The sequence below is a fragment of the Lemur catta genome, chromosome 4, assembly GCF_020740605.2.
Source record: "Lemur catta isolate mLemCat1 chromosome 4, mLemCat1.pri, whole genome shotgun sequence".
Lineage (NCBI taxonomy): Eukaryota > Metazoa > Chordata > Mammalia > Primates > Lemuridae > Lemur > Lemur catta.
Genome location: NC_059131.1, coordinates 86,665,791 through 86,686,461, shown reverse-complemented (window position 1 = coordinate 86,686,461; position 20,671 = coordinate 86,665,791). Strand labels below are relative to the sequence as shown.

General features: G+C 41.8%; 1 protein-coding gene and 1 non-coding gene across 9 annotated transcripts in view; one reads left to right on the top strand and one right to left on the bottom strand.

Moving 5' to 3' along the window:
- PROM1 (prominin 1) overlaps window positions 1–20,671 on the top strand; it is a 109,897-nt gene that overhangs the window by 41,077 nt on the left and 48,149 nt on the right. For 6 of the 8 annotated variants that reach the window (XM_045550405.1, XM_045550406.1, XM_045550410.1 and 3 more), the window contains exons 4-7: window positions 8,703–8,908; window positions 16,879–16,999; window positions 19,005–19,068; window positions 20,055–20,144. In XM_045550405.1, coding sequence (XP_045406361.1) covers window positions 8,703–8,908; window positions 16,879–16,999; window positions 19,005–19,068; window positions 20,055–20,144 — 481 coding nt within the window. Of the gene's footprint in view, window positions 1–6,707; window positions 6,735–8,702; window positions 8,909–16,878; window positions 17,000–19,004; window positions 19,069–20,054; window positions 20,145–20,671 lie in introns of all 8 variants that reach the window. The other 2 variants (XM_045550412.1, XM_045550409.1) reach the window with 2 other exon arrangements.
- Window positions 1,026–1,132, bottom strand: LOC123637565. The gene has a single exon (XR_006734933.1). It is a non-coding gene; the product is annotated as a U6 spliceosomal RNA (small nuclear RNA).

Below are 20,671 nucleotides of genomic sequence, written 5' to 3'. Positions count from 1 at the left end.
CGAGGTCCTGAGACCCTGAGGTGGCTCCAAGCTGGAGCTGTTCCCAGCAGGGTCTTAGTTGGACAACTCCTTTGTGCTTGGCTTAGGAACTGCTATAACCTTAGTTTATGAACCTGGCTTCTGAGTTCCTCTCCTTGCTTTTGCAAATGGATAAAAAGCACCGGGGTGAGGGTGACGTGGAAAGAGCATGCAAAAACAGAGCCCATGTGAGTGAAGTGAATGAATCCTACCCTAGATGTGCCATTGGACCATGCTTCCTACAGTTATCCAAAGAAGAGGGGTTAAGTTAAGCAAAGACACCAGAGAAGCCAGGGCACCTTTGCAGGGGAGCTTTCGGACTGGATTTAGTCTGATAAATGCTGGCGTGTTAGATCCGATTCTCCCTGAAGTAGACCCTGAGCCAAGGACTCCAGGGCGAGTCATTTATTTGGGAGGTGCAGAGAACACTGGCTGGGAAGTGGGAAAGGCAGCCTATTATAAAGGAGGTGCCATTACACCACCTGCGCAGGGGGCAACGAAGCTTCCTCCTGTAGAGGAGCTGCAGGAACCAGGCAAAGCACCAGCATCCCCCGGGAAGGGTGAGAGCTCGGAGCAGTCTATACAGCAAGACCTCAGAGGCCCTGACAGAGGGCTGCTTGGGGTGCGGGGATGGTGCAAAGTTCCTGGTACTTCTGACCTTCCATGGATCTGGAATAAGCCTCCAAGCACAGAGTTGAAGATGCTAGGAGTTAGAAGTACGAGGATCACACTGGGATGGTGGAGACCCTGGGGACACAGGCGGGCACCAGCAACCTCTTTATGCTGGCCAGTGCCCCCTGCCTGCAGTCCCACGGAACTGTCCAGCTCCCGTTGCACAAGCTCTGGGTTTCCTCTTCTGGTGAGCCCTCTGGTGGCCAGGGAGCCGGGGCAGCTGAGCCCGTGCCCTTATCACTGGGGCCCCTTTCAGTGAACTTCTTCCCGAGGGGGTGCAGAAGCATCCAGGAGCGCAGACCTTTTGTTCCTTTCCTTTCTTTTATTTATTTATTAAAAATATGGAATGCTTCACGAATTTGTGTGTCATCTTTGCACAGCAGCCATCCTAATCTTCTCTGTATTGTTCCAATTTTAGTGCATGTGCTGCCAAAGCGAGCGCAACCTTTTGTTCCTGAGGGTGGCCCTGACTCTGGGAGGGAGAGGAGACTTTTTCACAGAACTGGCGCCTTTCTGCACTTTGGCTGCAAATTAAAAGTAGTACTTTAAGGTCTTTGGGCCCCTTCTTCTCCCTGACGTTGCTTTGACACTTTCTCTTTTGCATGATTATGTTCATTTAACTGGTATTTGTGGAGTACCTATTAGGAGCAAGGCAACGTAGGGGTACAAAGATGCAAAGCACGGCCTTCCCTCCAAGAACTCAGTGAAAGAGAGGCCAAGTGATAAGACGTGCGCATGGATGTTACCTGGGATGTCCACAATTTATATGCTAAAGCCCTAACCCCCAGTACCTCTGAATGTGACTGTATTTGGGCATAGAATCTTTAAAGAGGTGATTTAAGTTAAAATGAGTTTACTAGTGTGGGCCGTAATCCAATATGACCAGTGTCCTTACAAGAAGGGGAAATGAGGACACAGTCACCCAGGGAAGACCATGGGAAGACACAGCAGGAAGGTGACCATCGACAAGCTGCAGAGGGAAGCCGTATCAGCAGCCCGTATGACACCTTGACCTGGAATTTTCCAGCCTTCAGAATTGTGAGAAAATAAATGTCTGCTGAAGCCACCCAATCTGTCGTACTTTGTCGTGGCAGCCTGAGCAGACTAAGAGCGGTAACCGGAATGCAAGATGGACACGGGAAGTTCTGACAAAGGACTGTGAACATTATGCAGGGGGAGAGTGTCCTTGCACTCAGGAAATCAGCAAAGACTCCACAGTGTAGCTGACACTTAAACAAGAAATAAAACCTTAGTCTTACCTGAAAACATTCAAAACGCAAAGCCTCTCCATTGCTCCCTAAAGCATGTTCTCAAACTGTGTCCTCTTCCTGTCTGTTTGCTCGTCTGCCATGTGCCAAACACTGGATTAGGAGCTTTGTATTGTTTCTGATCCTCACAATGAGGAAGTTTTTCTACCATTGTAGATGCAAGAAAATCCTGCGCTCAGAGGCTAAGGAGCTTGCCTGAGGTCACATGGCGGCTAAATGGCAGAGCTGGGATTTGTACCCAAACCAGTCCAACTGTGAACTGATGAACACACCACCAACAAAAATTAGGCTCATTCTAGGTCACTGTGCTGTAGTCCCTACATGAACAACTTGAAGAAACAGCTCTCATCTGAGTATGTTCAGCTGTGTGCAAAGAGTGTGACAGCCTTAGAGCTGTACATTTTACATATTAAGCTGCAAGCTATTATAGTGGGGAATTATCCCTGGGCAGAAATGGTCCCATCCCAAGTTACCTCTAGTCCGATGTGACTGAATCACCACTTTGCTATAAAAGCAGTACTGGGACTGAATGCAGATTGGGCCGTTCAAGCATGTCTATCCCAAGCCTTTGACGTCAGAGAACCTGTGATAGATTCCAGAGGCAGGACAGTGAAGTACTGGGTGAGGACAAATCCAAGGGAATAAGACTTGGAATTAGGGACCCAGGAGGAAAATGAGGACTGGAAGATGAAGCTATAGATTCTGAGAACCAACTCTAACCCTCGTTTCCTAAAACAGGGATGACAGCTGTAGCATTTGTATAGCACATGCTATGTTCCAGGCGTCCTTCTACGTGGTTTACAAGTGTTAGCTCATCTGGTCTTCACAGGAATAGTCTGTGCACCGGAAGTGTTAAGGTGGAGGTGCCATGGGCCACTCATTTATCCATCTAGTTTATTGTATGCCCACCGCGTGCCAAGATACAAAAACAAGCCATGCCACACACAGCCTGTATTGCAAAGTGCCTGACTACATTCTCTTGGGGACCATGGCATGTGGGTGAGCCGCTTCCTAGATTCCCCACATCCTGGCTGACTGCACATGAGGGGAAACAACACAGTGTCACCTCCCTCACATGCTCACGCAGGGGCTCTGCAGAGAAAGCCTTGCAGCCTGGCCCTGGTCCAGCGGTGGCTGCTCAATTAAATAAAAGACACAATTCCTACTGTCACAGAATGCCTGGTTTGGGGCAATTTGGGTAACTAATTTATAATCCCTTCCCACCGATAACCCGTAAGTGCCACCCACACCTGTAGACAGCTTTTCAAGAAGGCAGTTCTCCCAGCAGCCCCCACGGCCTGTGTCTTTGTCATTTCTGCACGTCACTGTTAGTAGGAACCTGAGTTTCCTTGTCACAGTTTCCTGGATTAGTTCCCACTTGACTCCCGTCTAGATTTAGCTGGTTTGTCTCTTCCCCATTCATTTCATTCCTCAGTTACATCCTTTCCCTTATCTGACACTTTCTCTGGGGGCAGGTGCGGGGTGTGGGACTCATCCCTGCTGCTGTTAACGACCTCACTAGCACTAACAGTCATTGGACATGGACTTGGCACATAGTAAATATCAGGTCATCATACTAGGGGTTTGTGATGTGTGGATCCCACCTGCATGTCTGCAAGAGATGTAAGTGACTTAGCTACTTGTTTCCCGCCAGGTGACACACTGCCAGTAAGAACGCACACTCTCCTTTGTGCAGGAGGAAAGTACATTCTAGGGACCTCGGCACTTAGATCGAGTGCATTGCAAGACATCACATGACCAGGAGCCATTGCCTGAGCCTCAGTGGAGCTCAGGGATGAGAATAACACTAGCATGCTCTGAGTATTACTCCGGCAGACACTGGTCTGAATACTTTATGTGTATCAGCCCACTTAACATACATTAAATAGTACATGGAAAGCGCTTAGAACAGAATAATGCACAAATTATGTTACTTACTGCTGTTTTCTCATGTAGTCCTCACAGTAACCCCATAGGGTATGGTCTGTGCTTATTCTCATCCTGTCCGTAAGGTTACTGAAGCTCGGGATAACAATGCCAGCAACGCCTAGGCCCCTTCCCCAAAGATTCTCATGTAGCTGGTTAGGGTTGGCTGCTTATTAGTATTTTTTAAAAGCTCCTCAGGTGATCATATGGGCGGCAACGAGTAGAGAATCATGGATACTAAGAGGTAGAGCCAGGATTCAAACTCTGCATCACACAGATAATAAACTCATACCTGTATGACAATCAGAATGGAAAGGGAAATAGTGAAAATACACCTAGCTCCACGGAGGTGGTTGTTTTTACCCTACTAAACATCAGATGTATCAGAGCAGGCTGACCCATAGGGTAGGGGGAGAAATTAAACACAAAAGAATCAGCTGATTGTTATAGTTTATAGGTGGTTTTGCCCTGGCCACAGCCCAAAACAATCCCTCTTTGTAGCCAAGTAAGGACAGGTTTCCCAAACTTGCCTAACTGTAACCATCACCCTAGACAGATTACTGGTCTTCCCGAAATCTGACTGCTGCTCTAGGGGAGGAGCCCAGAAGTCAGTATTTTTAACACACACTTGGAGGATGCCCATGGTCCCTCATCCAGGAATGGAGGCCAGGATTGTTCATGATGCCCATGTGACCCAGGGGCATGTATATCTGAACTGCCCCCCAAGCCCCAGCATTTTGGATGCCTCACTTAAAAGTGATTAATATTACAAACGTTGTTATAACTAAGGCAATAGTTTCCAAACTTTCGGATTTCCTGGACAAGCAAATTTCAAAAAAGTGATCTAGAGAATGACACGAAGCCACCTAATTTTATTTTGCCACATAAGGACATTTAAAATCAACTGTAGCAATAACAACTTTGTCGCCCTTCATACATGCATCACCAAAAATGGCCAGTCTTATAATTTGAGCAAATTTAGCTTTATGGAAAACTCACTGCAGTTGGTTTATTTCTCTCGCTCCACTGTGGGTTGGTCTGTCCTCATCACTGACTGCCCAGTCTCTGGACCGCTGTCTAGGAATCACTGCTCTAAGGTGCCAGCTCCCATTCCCTCAGTTCCTCAACTGATCTGATTTTGATTGGGTGACTGTCATAGGCCAGGGCCCATGCTGGGTGCTCGAGAGAGAATGGTGAGCAGAGCAGTCATGGTTCTTGCCCCCTGGATTACGGCATGGCAAAGGAGATGGTCACCTGGGATCCAATTACTTTAAGTGTGTGTCAGCTGAAGAAATAATGAGGGTCATAATTTGGAAAGGAGAGCTTTGTTTCTCATAAAGGGTTGCAGCCTGTGGGTGACCATCCTGGCAGGCTGGAAAGCCAAGCCCTTGGCCAGAAGCAAGCCAGGAACACGTGCTTCAAGGCAGAAACAATGGGAATAGGAATTTATACTAAGCGGGATGCCCAAATGTACATATTTAATAAACTATAGGAGTCAAGAATATTTATGAAAGGAGAAATACGCACATGCACAATTGAGCTTTATACCCCTCTATAAGGTCCATGTTCAGAACATGGCAGTCCTCTTATGTCAAAAGGTGAAGCAAAGACATGAAAACCCTCTCTGCACATGCTCTATAGACCGGTGAAAACCACTCCATGGTTGGTGGTCTCTTATCTGGAAAGAATCCTGGTTAATTGTGGTGTCGAAACCACAAGTAGGGAGGAGTAGATTGTGAGATTAGTTTCTGTTTAGCCCTCAGGAACAAAAGCCTGATAGCAAGGGAGGAAGTATAATGAGGTGTGTTCAACCTCCCATCCCACTGTGGCTGGGAACTCAGTTTTAAGGTTCCTTCAGGGTCCCCTTGGTCAAGAGGGGAGCTCTGTTCAGTCAGTTGGGGGGCTTAGGATTTTATTTTTGTTTGCATGGGTCAGAGGGTAAGTATAGGGCAGGAAAGAGGGAGGTACAGCAAACCCAGACTTCCAGGAGGAGACAGCACCTATGCTTAGACTTGAGTTTTGTCAGGGCAAGGAGGCAGCATGGGAGAGCCAGAGTGAGGAAGGGAAGAGAGCACATGGTGCTTTCTGGGGCCTAGAATAGTCAAGAGCAGTCAAGAGACCTGGGGACCTAAAACCAGGATTAGGTAACGTAGGACCACACTGAGAAGTCTGGATTAAAAATGGCAGGAATCCACTGAACACTATTAAGCAAGGGAATGACACCATCAGATTTTCATTTTAGGAAGGACACTCTGGAAAATATTCTCGTGGGCTCTGGGGTTCTTGGCTCGTTCTCTATTTTATGAAGATCACATGGTTAGTGTGTTAAGTAAGCATTTGTAACTTCCCCTCTAATTCTCCTAGTTCTGATTAGCATACTGATTAAGAACCTTTCATGGCTGGGCTTGGTGGCTCATGCCTGTGATCCTAGCACTCTGGGAAGCCGAGGCTGGAGGATCGCTTAAGCTCAGGAGCTAGAGGTTGCAGTGGGTTACGATGACACCACTGCACTATCCCTGGAAGCAGAGCGAGACTCGGTCTCCAAAAACAAAACAAAACAAAACAAAAAGAACCTTCCATGAAATACAAATAGAATGTAAATGTAAATTCTAGAACTTGACTCTACTCAAAACAGTTTCTGTAAAGCACACTCAAGTTTTATATTTCTTTCTTGTGTCTATCCTTCTAGCTCTTGATTTTCTCTGCATAGGATATTAATGTTCTGGGTTGTGTTTGATCACTCATGTGCCTTTTTCTGTCCATTTTCTTAATGCATGCTGCCTCTGCCAAAATCAAACTCCTCACCTGCATTGACCTCTACAGTCAGAAAATATAATCTTGGCTCTAAAGGTAAAGTCCTTGTCTGCTGTTTTAAGTTACTCTTTGTCTAAAGCCAGCGAGCAGCCTTTCTGTTCTTCACTGTTGCGATGGTGTTTCATCTTAGTTTTTGCCATAATCTTTAATCTTTTAAGCGACACAGCTCTGTACATTTAAATCTTGGTCTTCAATATAATCTACAAAGCACTCCAAGATCTTGGTGTATCAGAAAACAATTTAGGTGCTGCCAGACCTTGGCTAGACTTCAGCCTAGAAATGAACTCTTGAAATGACATATCTTGTTTCTGATAGTGTCTGATATTTATTCAGTAACATTGGAAAGGCTGTGTATAAAATATGAAACTTGCATTTGGAGCTAAAATTAGTGTATTTAAAGCATTTCAATATGCCTTCTCTCCTGAGTTTGGGTTTAGTGTCTTCTGGGATTCAGAAAGGATTTAATATTCCTTTAAAATAGTAAATAATTTAGAATATTGGCTGGAAAATGATAGAAAAATATGTAAAAGTTTGGAATGCCTGGGCTGGTTTCTTAACTAGCCAATGGTGTTAGTCATCAAGAAAGGGTTAAAGAGTCACCTAATAATGTCTCTTTATCGACACAGGATGGGGGGGCAGTTAGCTTCAGCATGAGCATATACTTGATGAATACAGCAAAATTCAGCCACTTTTTTTTTATTTTAGCATTTTAATTTTAATATTGAAGTAGATAATATTCAAGTGCCATGTACACCAGACTTAATAGTCTTGAATGTTTGCTCACAGAGTTAACTACTATTTATTGAATATATACTATGTTCTGGGCACTTGGCTAGTTGTTTTCACATTCAGTCATTTCATTATCTGTCCCTCACGATATGCTTATGAAATTAAATGTGACACCTTCCAGTTTACGGAACTGAAGTCCCCTGCTGGGATGTAAAGCAGGTCTTCTGGCTCCAATTTCAGTGCTCTCTTCCAAGGCATCTTGTTTGCTCCTGGGAACAAGACTTGTGTTTTGTTTTCCTTTGCTCAGGGTGCCTTCAGAATCCATGGCCATCTAGCCTGTCCATTTAGTTGCAAACTGCCAACCTGTAATTTTCTGCCATTCTTTAGCAACGTGAATAACTGCACGCATGGATTGGCATGGGATCGAGTTTCCTCATCCAGTTGCATTAATTTCCATTTATTCTAGAATGAAGCCAGCAGTGATTATGAAAATATGTTTAGGTTATACGATTGTATCTGGAAATTGTGCTGGTTCCCAGGAACTTAGGAGCTGTCTGAGATACGAGCTGTGGAGCCCCATACTTCACTGGGATATGCCAACCAGGTCATGGCATGAGCAATGCCATTTGTTAAGTGCCTGGTACTTTTGTTTGGCACAGTATCTCTAATCACACATTACTTCTGATTTTCACAGTGACCTGACAAGGTACATATTATTGTTCCCAGTGTATTGATGGAGAAACTCCATGAGTGGCCTGTGTTTAACATTCCTGACTCAGCGAGTGTGAGCCTTTTTTCTAAATTTAGATATATTCCAGATTTTTTTGCCATCCAATCCAAACTGCTTTGAATCTTTAATAACTTCTACTTGTCCTACCTTTCTGGTGTAAACACCTTAATGCAGATTATTTGTTATGCAAGCAACTCCTGCCAAGACTTACTAAATCACTTAAATACAAACAAAATACCTTTGGAGTTGAAATTAACCCATTTGCAGCTTGGCCCTGCATTTGGACATCTTACTGGGGGTTGAAGGGAAGATAGTAACCACTTGGTCCCAGGTTCTAATAACTAAATTTTCTGCTTCCTCTGTTTCAAGAAGGAGCTTCAAAATGGAGAGGGGAGGGAATACATATATATACACACACACCCATACACATTAAGATTCAACTCACGGTGGCAAATAGGCTAAAAAAATGAAACACGTACACTGTGAAACGTTCTACTTATTATTTCGTGTTACAGTATGTGCTGTTTCTTGTGTTTGAATTGCAGGTCCTCAACTATGAGATCGGGATTGTTATATACGCTCTCCTGGGACTGCTCTTTGTCATCCTGATGCCTGTGGTGGGGTATTTCTTTTGTATGTGTCGTTGCTGTAACAGATGTGGTGGAAAAATGCACCAGCGACAGAAAGAAAATGGGCCCTTCCAGAGGAAATGCTTTGCCATCTCCCTCTTGGTGATTTGTATAATTATGAGGCAAGTAAAATCCTGGACAACAGCAAATTGTGTTTTAGGGTGATGAGGAATGTCTAATGTTTTTAATGGATGAACCCACGAGTTTAAAGCAAAACAAAACAACAGCAACAACAACAACAACAACAACAAAAAACACAAAACAGAAAAGGAAAAACGAAAGTGCTTGTCTAAAGGTGATTCAAAAAGATGTCATTCTCAACAGACGTGAGCTTGGTAATGAAGCCGCCCTAACTTAAGTGATGAGCCAGCCGTTTGGTATTTTTTCCTCTTGATGGTACCTGATGTATCTTGGACTGCAGAAAGCATTCACCTCCCAGGGCAGCGGCTCCCTTCTCCTAAATAACTATCTGGAGAGAAGGCTGCATGCAGGAAGCCAGAGCCTGTATTTATTTATTGATTTGCTAGTTGAGTCCAAAGGAATCTTGAGGGATGGGTGCAATCCCTGAATTTGGAAACTTGACAATATTGTAGAATGCAATTAACTTTCTAATAATAAGCCCCATTTTCTTGAATTTGCTGTTAATCCACTACCCTCTCTTGGAGTCTGAAACACACTTGATCATTTAGGATGTTTCTGCTTCAGCTTTTATTGCTGCCAAAAGTTTTCCAGTTGACTGACAAATCAGAAATATATTGCTTTTAAGATGATGGTGTTTTGTTGAGTCCAAATCTGATTTCTCAGCTGAGGAATGTGCATCAGGATACCAGTCCCCTTATTGTGATATTTGGTTATTATTCTTCATTCATTCAACCAGTGTTTCATACAGTGACAAAAATAAAGTTCCTTCTGCATGAATAATGCTGGGCCTCATGGAGATACAGGGACAACAAATGTTGACAGCCACCATGCACCTTGTCATTTCTCCAAACACCACATTTGCTCCATAGCTGTAAGGTTTTTCAAGTTTTACCAAGTAAGTGATATTTGGGCATTTAAGCAGAAAACAGTAAGTCCTACAAGTTGAGGTTCTAGCTGCAAACCCAAGAATAGACCAAGGGTGGCCAATGGCAGGGGTCTGGTACGGTACGTGGTCTGGGGTGGCCATTCATCGGCATGCATCGAGAAGGACTGGGGAGCTGTAGTCGTGTTGATACAAAACAGTTGCCAAGAAAGTTGAAGTGAAAAAAGTAGGTTGCACACCACGTTCAGAACACAGTAACTGGTGAAAATAGAATGAGAGGGATGCACAAGCACTTGGTTATATTTGCATAGAGCCAATGTGAAAGTGTTGACAAGAAACTGGCAACAGTAGTCAGCTCTGGAAAGGAAATTGAGCATTGGAGAGGGGAAGGGAGGGAACTCACTTCTTGCTGTAGCTAGGCTTTTTATCTCTTTTGAATTATGTACTAGTAGTAGTATTTATTGAATTAATTAAACTAAAATTTAAAATTGAATAACAACAAAATCCCCACAACAGACAAAAGCCAGTGTATTGTCCCTTCTTCCAGGACAGTGATTATTTAAGCAAAGACACACTTTTGTTGAAAATAGTGGAATAATAGACCTTAAAAATACATGTGTACAAACAGGATCCAAGTGAATGTGTTAGCCTTTGTTGGCTGTTGGTTGATGAGGATGTTCATTGTTTTCTCTGTGAGATTGGGGTGTAGGCATCTCTCAATCTCAGTCTCTCTCTCTTTTCTGTCTATCTCTGTCTCTCTTTTTCTGTCTCTGTGTCTGTTTCTCTCTTTATGTCTCTAACAATAATTTGAATCTGACTGTTTCTTCACCTTAGATTATAATAGGTGGCTTAGGATCAGATCAGCGGTGATTCCAGATGTTCCTGTCTCTGTGCTGTGTGTTTGATGTACTCTCAGACATGCATAGCCCCCTGCAGCTGTAGGGGTGGTTACCTCCTCCCCAGCTTACCAGAAGAATGTTAGTTACAGCCCAAAGACCTGTCAGACCCAGCTGGGATCCTGGATCCCTGTGCATTTTCCGTAAGCCAGAGACTTGAATGCTTCATTCATCCAGAGACGTGGGCAGCCATGTTTCTCCCCTTCCGTACACCCTGGACATTATAGACAAAGCTCTGATAGGAAAGTGCCCTCTGCAAATATTGCTCTTAGGGCTTCTTGTTAGAGTGACTACTTATCTAACAAGTTAATAGCTTTCACTTGATGTAAATATACACATATTATTTCAGGAAAATCCTTCATTACCTAAATAAATGTTTACGTGTATAACAATGGATTTTCATTTTTTTGTTGTTGAATGAAGCATATATTCTGTATTGGATTTTTCTTTTTAAAAAATTGAATTTTTATTTGCATCACATATAATTATGTGTTATGTATGTTATAATTCCTGTGAACTTAGTCATTTACATTATGGGCTTTTTTTTTTTTTTTTTGAGACAGTTTCACTCTGTCGCCTGGGCTAGAGTACAGTGGCATCATCATAGCTCACTGCAATCTCAAACACCTGGGCTCAAGCGATCCTGCTGCCTCAGTAGCTGGGACTACTGGCATGTATTACCACGCCTGGCTAATTCTTCTATTCTGTTTTTGTAGAGACAGGGTCTCGTTCTTGCTTAGGCTGGTCTCGAACTCCTGAGTTCAAGCGATCCTACTGCTTTGGCCTCCCAGAATGCTGGGATTGCAGGCATGAGCCACCATGCCCAGCCTACATTATGTTTAAAATCCCCAAATATATAAACAATAAGCCTACAAAGTTAAAAATAAACTTGGCTTCCATTTACATATAAAATGAATGCTTTTTTATTGTTGAGAGTTCAGACCCACTAAACCAATTTGGTTAAGTTTTTTTTTCTCAGTATATTTTAGTTCAGAAAAATCTTTTTTAAAAATACATGCTGTGATTCTATAGCCTCCTACACATTCACTTAAAAGTTTTTTCCTACCAAGTAAAACATTAATTTGAAAATCGTAATTTTAGATTTCAATATAATTAAGCCGAAGTTGATCAACTGTTTGAGGTTAAGTTAAATTTAAAACTAGTTTGATTTCATATAGTACATTGAATTTATATATAAATTATAAATAGGTCTAAATGAGAGTAGTATGAGTTTTTCATTTTTTTTTGTTTGTTTGTTTGTTTTGCTTACCTTAAATTCAGACAAGAAGTTTAAACTTCTTTGCCTTGAACTTTTTGATTTTCTATAGCTATTTTGATGTCTTTCTTTTGAAACCCTTACTGGTTTGCAAGTATCTTGAACATCATGAGTTGATTAATAGCTATATGTTGTTTGCCAGTAATCAAAGCTAGCCAAGAAGATTAAAGACCGGGGGAAAGTGAAGTTTTCTATATAATGATTAGATAAAAAGGAGAAGAAAGTATGTCGACAAAATCAGAAGATTAGGTAAAAGTAAGAGGGGAGGGAGTGTCAACAAAATTCGAAGGTGGAAAGAGAAAGAAAGGAGGTGCTAGTAGAGTTCCCTCGTGCTTATGCAGAGCCTCTAGTTTACATTGACCTCAACAGAGATCGAATACTAATGAGAAATAATCTTTGTGTTTGATTTTGTAAAAAAATTCTTTCAGAAACCCAGAGCGCTTGCCTTTTACTAAGCTCAATTCTACTTTGTGGCTCTAAATGTTACAATCTTTCAGTGGAGTTGGTTTTAAAATTAGTCTTGAGTCCTCTAATTTTTCCTTCATCCTTCTTTATTTAAAAAATTTTAAATCTTTCTTTGAGTATGTGTGTCGAAGGGAGAAGGCATAGGTGTTAAGAAATATTCTTTAGCATGTGTGGAATATATGTGGTTATGTTTTTTCTCTGAGCTTTTCCGAAGGCAGTGTGGAATGTCAGAATTCCAGAGTCCCTGAAATGTGTTTATGTAGTCTGACCGTCAGCGGAAGATTGAATTTCCACCTCTGGCTGTAGACTGATTAAGCAGATGTGTCTTACTCCAGAAAAAGCCAAGTTTCCTGTCTTTTCTTTCTTTTCACTTGTCATCACTACCTTTTTCAGAGTTTCAAAAAAGTTATGGAAAAAAAAAAAGAACAACCATATCTTGACTTCTGTATATTTCTAAGTTTCTGAATATGCTAAGTCAGTTTTGCTAGTAATCCCTATGGTGAATTGAATCTCAGTCATTTTCAGGAAGGTGGCTATTTTCAAAGTCCATTTTATACTAGGATGTGATCGCCAATTCCTGATGTGGGTTGCAGGAAGAAAATTGAGCTAGATATAGCATGTTTGAAAATCACAAGGCTTTCTTAATGTGAATGAGGTCTAGTTATTTAAAATTTAAAAATTCAAAAATTGCCTTTAAAAAATAAAGATCAATCACAGACTGAAAACAATTATTTGACTTTCATTGTCAGTAGAAATTGGTAGAAAAAATGGCTACAAGTTTTAAAGTTTTAGTCTTACTCTTTAAAAACTTTAAGGACTTACTTATAAGTGTATGTGTGAGGAAATTAGTTTTTTATCATAAAATATAGAAAAGATAAGGCTAATATGCCATAAAAATAAAAATTCCTATCTTCTCCTAAAAATTCCAAGAGATTTTATTGTACTGCATAAAAACACATGTCTTTGCTAATTTAAAGGCATTTATGTCAAATACCAGAAAACTGATATTCACTGAAATTTTATTCCCTTTTGTGTTAGATAAATTTCTCTCACTATCCTCATACTGTATTAGTTGACTTGTGGCTGTTAAAAAATAAAACATTAATTCATAGGATTCTTTTGCTTAGAAAATCATATGAATTAATAGTGTCTGAGTCAATAAGAAAAAGCATAACTTCTTTATTTTCTATTTGTGCTTTAATAGAAGGTTTATATTAGAGCTTGTAAATGGAAACCATCAATGGGTCTGCATAATATTTAGACTGTTTTTTTGTATTAGTTGTTAATATTTAAAAATTAGGAGATTTCACATAAGAATCCAGATTTCTAGTGTTGTGGATAGCGGGAAATTCTGGCAATGTTGGTCTGCCATCATGGTGGCCCTTTTGAGACCTGCAGAACAGCTGCCCCTGCCACAGCTCTGACCCCAGCTACCATGGCCCCATGGCACCTTCTTTCCCTTCACGCTTTCTGCCTGTCTTGTAGGTATTTGGACTTGTCATCCTTAATTTGAATATAAAATTTACACTGTGTATGGGTCAGAAAATCAGCTTTGAAAGTCACTGAATTCTATTCCATAGTTCTGTTTAGTATTTTTTTTCCCTTCTTTTTTTTTTTTTTTTTTTTGAGATATTGTCTCACTCTGTTGCCCAGGCTGAATTTGAACTCCTGAGCTCAAGCAATCCTCCCACCTCAGACTCCTAAGTAGCAGGGACTACAGGTGCATGCTATTGCACCTGGCTTAGTACAGTTTTTTTTTCTTTAATTATCAGTGCTTTTATTTTAATTGGATCCATTATTGATTAACAGAAATGTGGGTCAGATCCATTATTGATTAGCAGAAATGTGGATCTTTTTAAATGTGTAACATTGAAATTCAATGTTGTATTGAACACCAGTCTTGAACTGAATGTGGTATTGCAATTCATTTTACTGACTGATGATCTTGTGAGTAAAGGCATTTATTCAATAGAGGAACAAAGATAGTTTCTGACTTAGACACTCCAAACATGTGGCCAATCTTCTAAATATACCAAATGAAACCAGAGCCCAGTCCTTAAACTCATCTTTGTCTAGCACCCACTGTGGACGAGACTGCGTCATGCAAAGGTGACAAAGAAGCAGCTGCCACCTCTTTTTAGGAAAATTAAACATAGGTAGAAATAAAGACAAGATAGAGCATGAAGTGAGAAATACCCCATAAGGATTGGAGGGAGAGCTTTCTGGAAGTTCAAGGCAAGGAGGTGCTTCTCCCATCTGCGGATGGTGGAGGAGTCAGGGGAAGTGGACTTGGATTTGCTGTTGCTTCCAGGTTCACCTGGACTTCTTACATGGCAAAATGGGTCTGAAGCATGATGAGTGACATGTCAGGGAAAGAGAGCAAGCACCCCTAGTATGAGTGTCAGGTACATTCAGGTGGTGATCCTGACTCGTCATGGTATAGACTATGTTTTGAACTTGGCACAGTAAATAAAGTTCCAGGTGCATTGATGTGATTCAACATATATGTGAGTGTGTGTTTCCTCTTCATACAACTCCAACATCATTATTTCGGGTCATTTGACCTATTTGGCATGAGTGCATCACTTAATAACTTATTGCCATGCTGTAACATCTGCCAATGCAAATTTAGGACATATTAGTCATTCCAAATGGCACAGAATATTGTTAGCATTTATTTTTTAAGATTACCATCAGAATTAACAAAAACTTAAAAATCTTAGACAATTTGTGGACATCCAGTACCCTTCTCCTTTACAGCTTGAGAAGCACTAATCTAAGTTAGATTGGATCTGATTCATTTAATATGTATCTAAAGATCTAAACTGATGTTTTCAGTTCTGAGATGCCAACTGAAGCCGACAGAAGGAAAGTGACTTTCTCTAGCTTGCACATTGGGTTGGTGGCAATGGATAGACTAGAACCTAAATCTCACATTCCTCTTGTAGTACTCATTCCACTGTGATATAGTAACCATAGAAATACTGCTCAAGGTTGTGTTATATAGACTTTTTTGGAATAGTTTGGGAAACCCAATGAAAATACTGCCAAGGGCAAATATGTTTTGAGACCAGCAACGAACCAATGCTCCTTGAAATGTATCAATACTGCAAGTGGGGTGAATGACTGTCCCCATTTACCCAGGATAGAGAAGTTTACTGGAGACACAGGATTTTCAGGGCAAAAACCAGGATGCTTAGTTACCATACCTACAAATACATGCACACATAAAGCCCCAACACATTGCTTTTGCTGAAGAGACAATGCATCAACTTTATGCATCTGACTATTTTTTCTAAAGTTTGTCTATTATTTGCAAAACTTTGTTCTAAAAACATATCCACAAGCTCCCATTGGATGGTTATAAACTGAGTTTTGTTACGTGCCTCTGTAGGTAAAATAATCAGCGGTGTGGTGTATGTTTATGTAATTTCTTACTGCCATCTACTGGCCAAATCCAACAGGACCTTAGCAATCAGCACTTTTTAATTTAACATTTAAATGTTTGGAGACTTTGCCACAAAAATAAACAAATTGGTCAAATCAGTTTAAGTCAAAAGATTGTTAGCAACTAGCCAACATTATGAGCCCTTAAAAGTTATTAAATGTAGACATTCTTGATGGCTTGAAAAATGTTTTTTTTTTTTCACATAGAGTAGCCTTTCCTGCAAGATGCCTTTCAGACAGCATTTTTGAAACTTTATTTTACATAGAGAAAAGTGTCCTTTTCATAAGTAGGTATGCATGAATTTCCATGACGGGAATACACCTAGGAACAGAATACTCTGATTAGCCACCCTCCCCCTAGTATAACCACTGACTTTTAGCGCCATCATTTTGCTTGTGTTTGTACTTTCTGTAAATGAAATAGTGCAGTAGGGACTCTGTTGTATGTGGCTTCTCATACAGCATTTTAATGCTAAAATAGCTCATATTTCTTTTCTGCCTGGACAATACAGAAACAGAGAAGCCAGAAACATGAGAAGGCCCAAGTAACTCTTCTCATTTCGGTGTGTTTCCCTGCAGTCTTCTTCGGGAGGGAGGAGCAGAGGTGTGTGGTGTGTTTGTGTGTACACACATCTGCATCTCGCCAGGAATGGGACTGGATCATGGGTGCTGCCTTCCGGCCTTTGAAACTTCTGTTTCCTCCACAATTGATTGTGAACATTGTTCCACTTGTGAGAGTCATTTTGAACAGAATACTTTATCTTAATGGAGATTTGGCTGCTGTGAGAGGACTGAGTCTTGCTTTGTGGCCCTCACTGGTGGCAGGTTGACTGTGGGGTCACAGCGTAGTAGGAGAGGGCAGGGGGCAGAGGAGAGGCTGGTCCTTCGCTGCCCCTTCCCGGCTCCCGCGGTGCTGCCCAGACCTGGCCGGGTGACTGCGGGCCATGTGGTCAATGCTCTTCCTCCCTTTTCCTTTTCCTGCAGCTTCGGCATCTTCTGTGGTTTTGTGGCGAACCACGCGGTGCGGACCCGGATCAAAAGGACTCGGATACTGGCCAACAGCAATTTCAAAGACTTGCGAACTCTCCTGAATCAAACTCCAGAGGTAAAACCACAATGTGTATATCCCGTGGCACAATCCTTACTCCCGTGTATTTTTGTCTTTTCGGAGTTCCTGTGTGTATTTGCAATCTCATTTGAACCTTCTAGAAACCCAGTGAATCAGTGTAGACTGATGTTACCTTTTATTGTGGTAGATGAAGAAATAAAGGCCCAGCACGTGATTTTCAAAAGAGTACAAAAGCATAAATTCAGAATTGGTGTTTTTATTTTATGTTATTATGACATAAAATTATAGTACATATTATAAAAGTACTTAACCATTTTAAGGCTCTCATGATTTTTTTTTAAAAAAGAAAAGTCTTTGAATGCTATTATCTTTCCTTTTTTTGGCGGTATAATTAATTCAACATTGTTTGCATAAAGTTATTCTTGTAAGGAGAACTTTCTGCTTTATAAACACCATTTGCTAACATCGGTATAGGTGTATCAAATTCTTTGGGAAGGACACACACACTCTTACACACAAACGTGCACCCACACTCACACGCACACATGCACACACACTCGGACACACAAGTTGTCTTTAGCAAAGGGGAATGGGATTGCTGAAGGGCAGTGATGGGAGGGAAGGGCACCCTTTCTCTGTATTCCAGAAGCATGTTGTGTTGATGTATTACCTATTGAGAGCATTGCTTTAAAAAGTGTCTGGGTGGGAACTAGTGTAAATGTGCAATGCTCGTGGGTAGCAACATGGAAAGGAGGGTCCCTCTTCCTGGATTCACTGGTGAGAGTCTGCCAGAATCCATAAGCCTCCTCACATGGGATGTGCTCTTCCAAATGTATTACATTCTAAAAATATTAATACATTAAATATTGCACTAGTTTTAAAAATAGCTGGAAAATAAAAGAGAAACAAATGCAGGCATTTTTAAATATTGAGCATAGAGAAGCCAATTTTATCTACACCTTTATAGCCCGTACACAGATGGAAATGTTTCCTTTTCCCAGTCTGTGAATTAGAATTTGTAATATTTTTTTTAACCTATCATTCCAAAGATTCCAAAGAAAAACTTTATTCCTAAAAAGTTGGCAAAATTAGACAGCAATCATGGCTAGTGAAGTTTGGGATTGCTTTCCTAATCCTACGAGGACAGTAAATTGTCACGACTTTGCAAGAAACTTATTTAGTCTAAAATATATGAAGAGCTCTAACAATTCTATAAAAAATTGGGCAGAGAATGTGAACAGACAATCTACAGAAGAAATATAACTGGCCCCAAACAGAATAAGAGGCTTTACTTTGCTCTAGAAATTAGAGAAATGAAAATTTAAACAATGATGCACATATTCACTGAGAAGATTGTCAATAATTATTTCATAATGGTAGCACTCAGTATTGCAGAGGGAGTTGGGAAACAGGTCCACTGAGTCAGAGGAAACAGAAGGGTAAGCAGCCCCTTCGGAGGCCAGTCAGTAACGGTCACTAAATAAAATGGACCTAGTGTGGTAGATCGCAAATGTCCGTGAATTTTTGATAGTTTCTCTGGTCAAGAGGTAGATCTGTTTTCCAACGCTTGGTATCTGGGCTATCCCTGTGACGAGCTTTTGATCAGGAAAATAACGTGACTTTGTCCTAGTTTTGAACTTGGGCTTCCAGAGGCCTTGTAGTGTCCACTCCTACTCTCTTGCTACTGGTTACCCTGGAACCACCAGGTGCAGACAGCCCAGCCTGGCCAGCTGGGAGAGGAAGAGTCCCCAGAGAGTGTGGGGGCCCACCTGTCCCCAGCCAAGCCAGTCCAACAAGAAGATCCACAGAGCCAATCCACAGAATCATAAGAAATAATAAGCCACGTTTTATGCCGATAAGCTTCAGAGTGTTATTAAGAAGTCTGGATGTCAGCAAATAGAAGCATCTCTAAGAACCTGTTGGTTATTTCTTTTTAAAATATTCTGATTCAGGATAACTTGTGTGTGTTAAATCTCTTTTTGTCTTTTTATGATGTCTCTGGACCTTAAAAGGGGAGGTCTCATGTAATTTTTTTTCCCAGCAAATCCAATTTATATTGGCCCAGTACAACACCACCAAGGACAAGGCGTTCTCAGATCTGAACAGTGAGTAAAATTTAAAGTTGCCTCAAATATTTATTTGTTTCTTGTTTTTGTTTTGGCTAAAAGGTCCTGTGGCCATCTCCCATAGAATGTGGACTAAGAAATGAAGTACTTGATAGTAGGGGGAAAACAGAAAAGTAATTCCCTAGAGTTACTGTTGACTTGCCACTCGCTACTCAGTGATGAGGACCTGGCACTTCTTGAAAGCGTCTGTTGCACAGGCAGCAGGACGTTTTGTTTTTTCATTTTACCGTTACTGTAAAGCTTTTGTGTTCTTGCATTCGCACGTGCTTGTTCCTCATTCCCCATGTGAGAGAGGAATTGAGTCCCTGCCAGGTGCTCTGTTAAAGACACAAGGGCTCCTTAGAGAAACTACTGGCTTCAGAAACAGATGAGTGGAGAGGGCTGGGCCCTGCCTGCTACAGGGAGCTCACCTGCGGCCTAGCTTAGTGTTTCTCAAAGAGGGGTGACGTATGGCACATTTGGTGCCATCTGGAGACATTTTTGGTTGTCACAATGAGGTGAGGGGAGGGTGTGGGGCAGAGCTACTGACATCTCGTGGGTCTCAGCCAGGGATGTGCTGAAATGAACATCCCACAGTGCACACAGAACGGCCCCCTGTGTCACAATAATAAGCCGGCAGCAATAGTGCCTTTAATAATAGAAACCCCAGTCTAGCAGAAGACATTAGGGACACAGGGTGATAAACGCCACGTTCCTAGTGCAAATAAACACCCAGTCTGTGAGTCTGTGGTGACTGATTTTTCACTGGGGGACAGCCAGGTGGGACTTTGGAGAGAAATCCCTACTCGGGAGTCGACACCTAGATGGGGTCTGGGATGAAAACCGGATTTCACGGCGGTGGGGCGGGGGGACCGACACCGGTTTTCCAGGCCAGCAGGACCCGCAGTGTGAGGAGAACGAGGGCTGAGGGCGAGGAGGTGGAGGAACAAGCTGCCCTCACTGTCCCTGTGCTTCTTTGCATGCAGGTATTCATTCATTGCTAGGAGGCGGAATTCATGAACGCCTAAGACCCAACGTGACCCCTGTGCTTGATGAGATTAAGTCCATGGTGACAGGTGAGCAGTGTGGCAGAAATGACAGGAGCATGTTCCATCCAGGAGCCCCTGGGCTTTGCAGAGTGACTCACTCTTTTCTTGTTTCCCTGAGGGCTGGCTGTGGGGACAGCTACTGGCGGAGGCCATGCAGAGAGGCCGGGTCCAGACACGTTGTGCCACAATAGTTTGGTTTTGCTTTTTTTAAAGCTTGTACCAAAGCTATTGCCCGATGGTCTAAAAGCCATTTGAGATAATAATGGCAGGATTTGGTAGGAGCCCACCACCTGGTTTTATAAATAAAGTTTTATTGGAACATAGCCATGCATGTTTGTTTAGGTATCACCTATGGCTGCTTTCTTGCCATGATAGCGGGATTGGTATGGCCTGCAAAACCTAAAATACTTACCATTTTACCTTTTGTAGAAAAAATTTTGTCGACCCCTAGTATGAAAGATGAGTAGCCTATTGAAATTTAGATCTTTCAAGGTCTATTAATTACTTTTCCCCTTTTCCTCCAAGAAGAGCAACTTTTAGAAACAAGGTATATA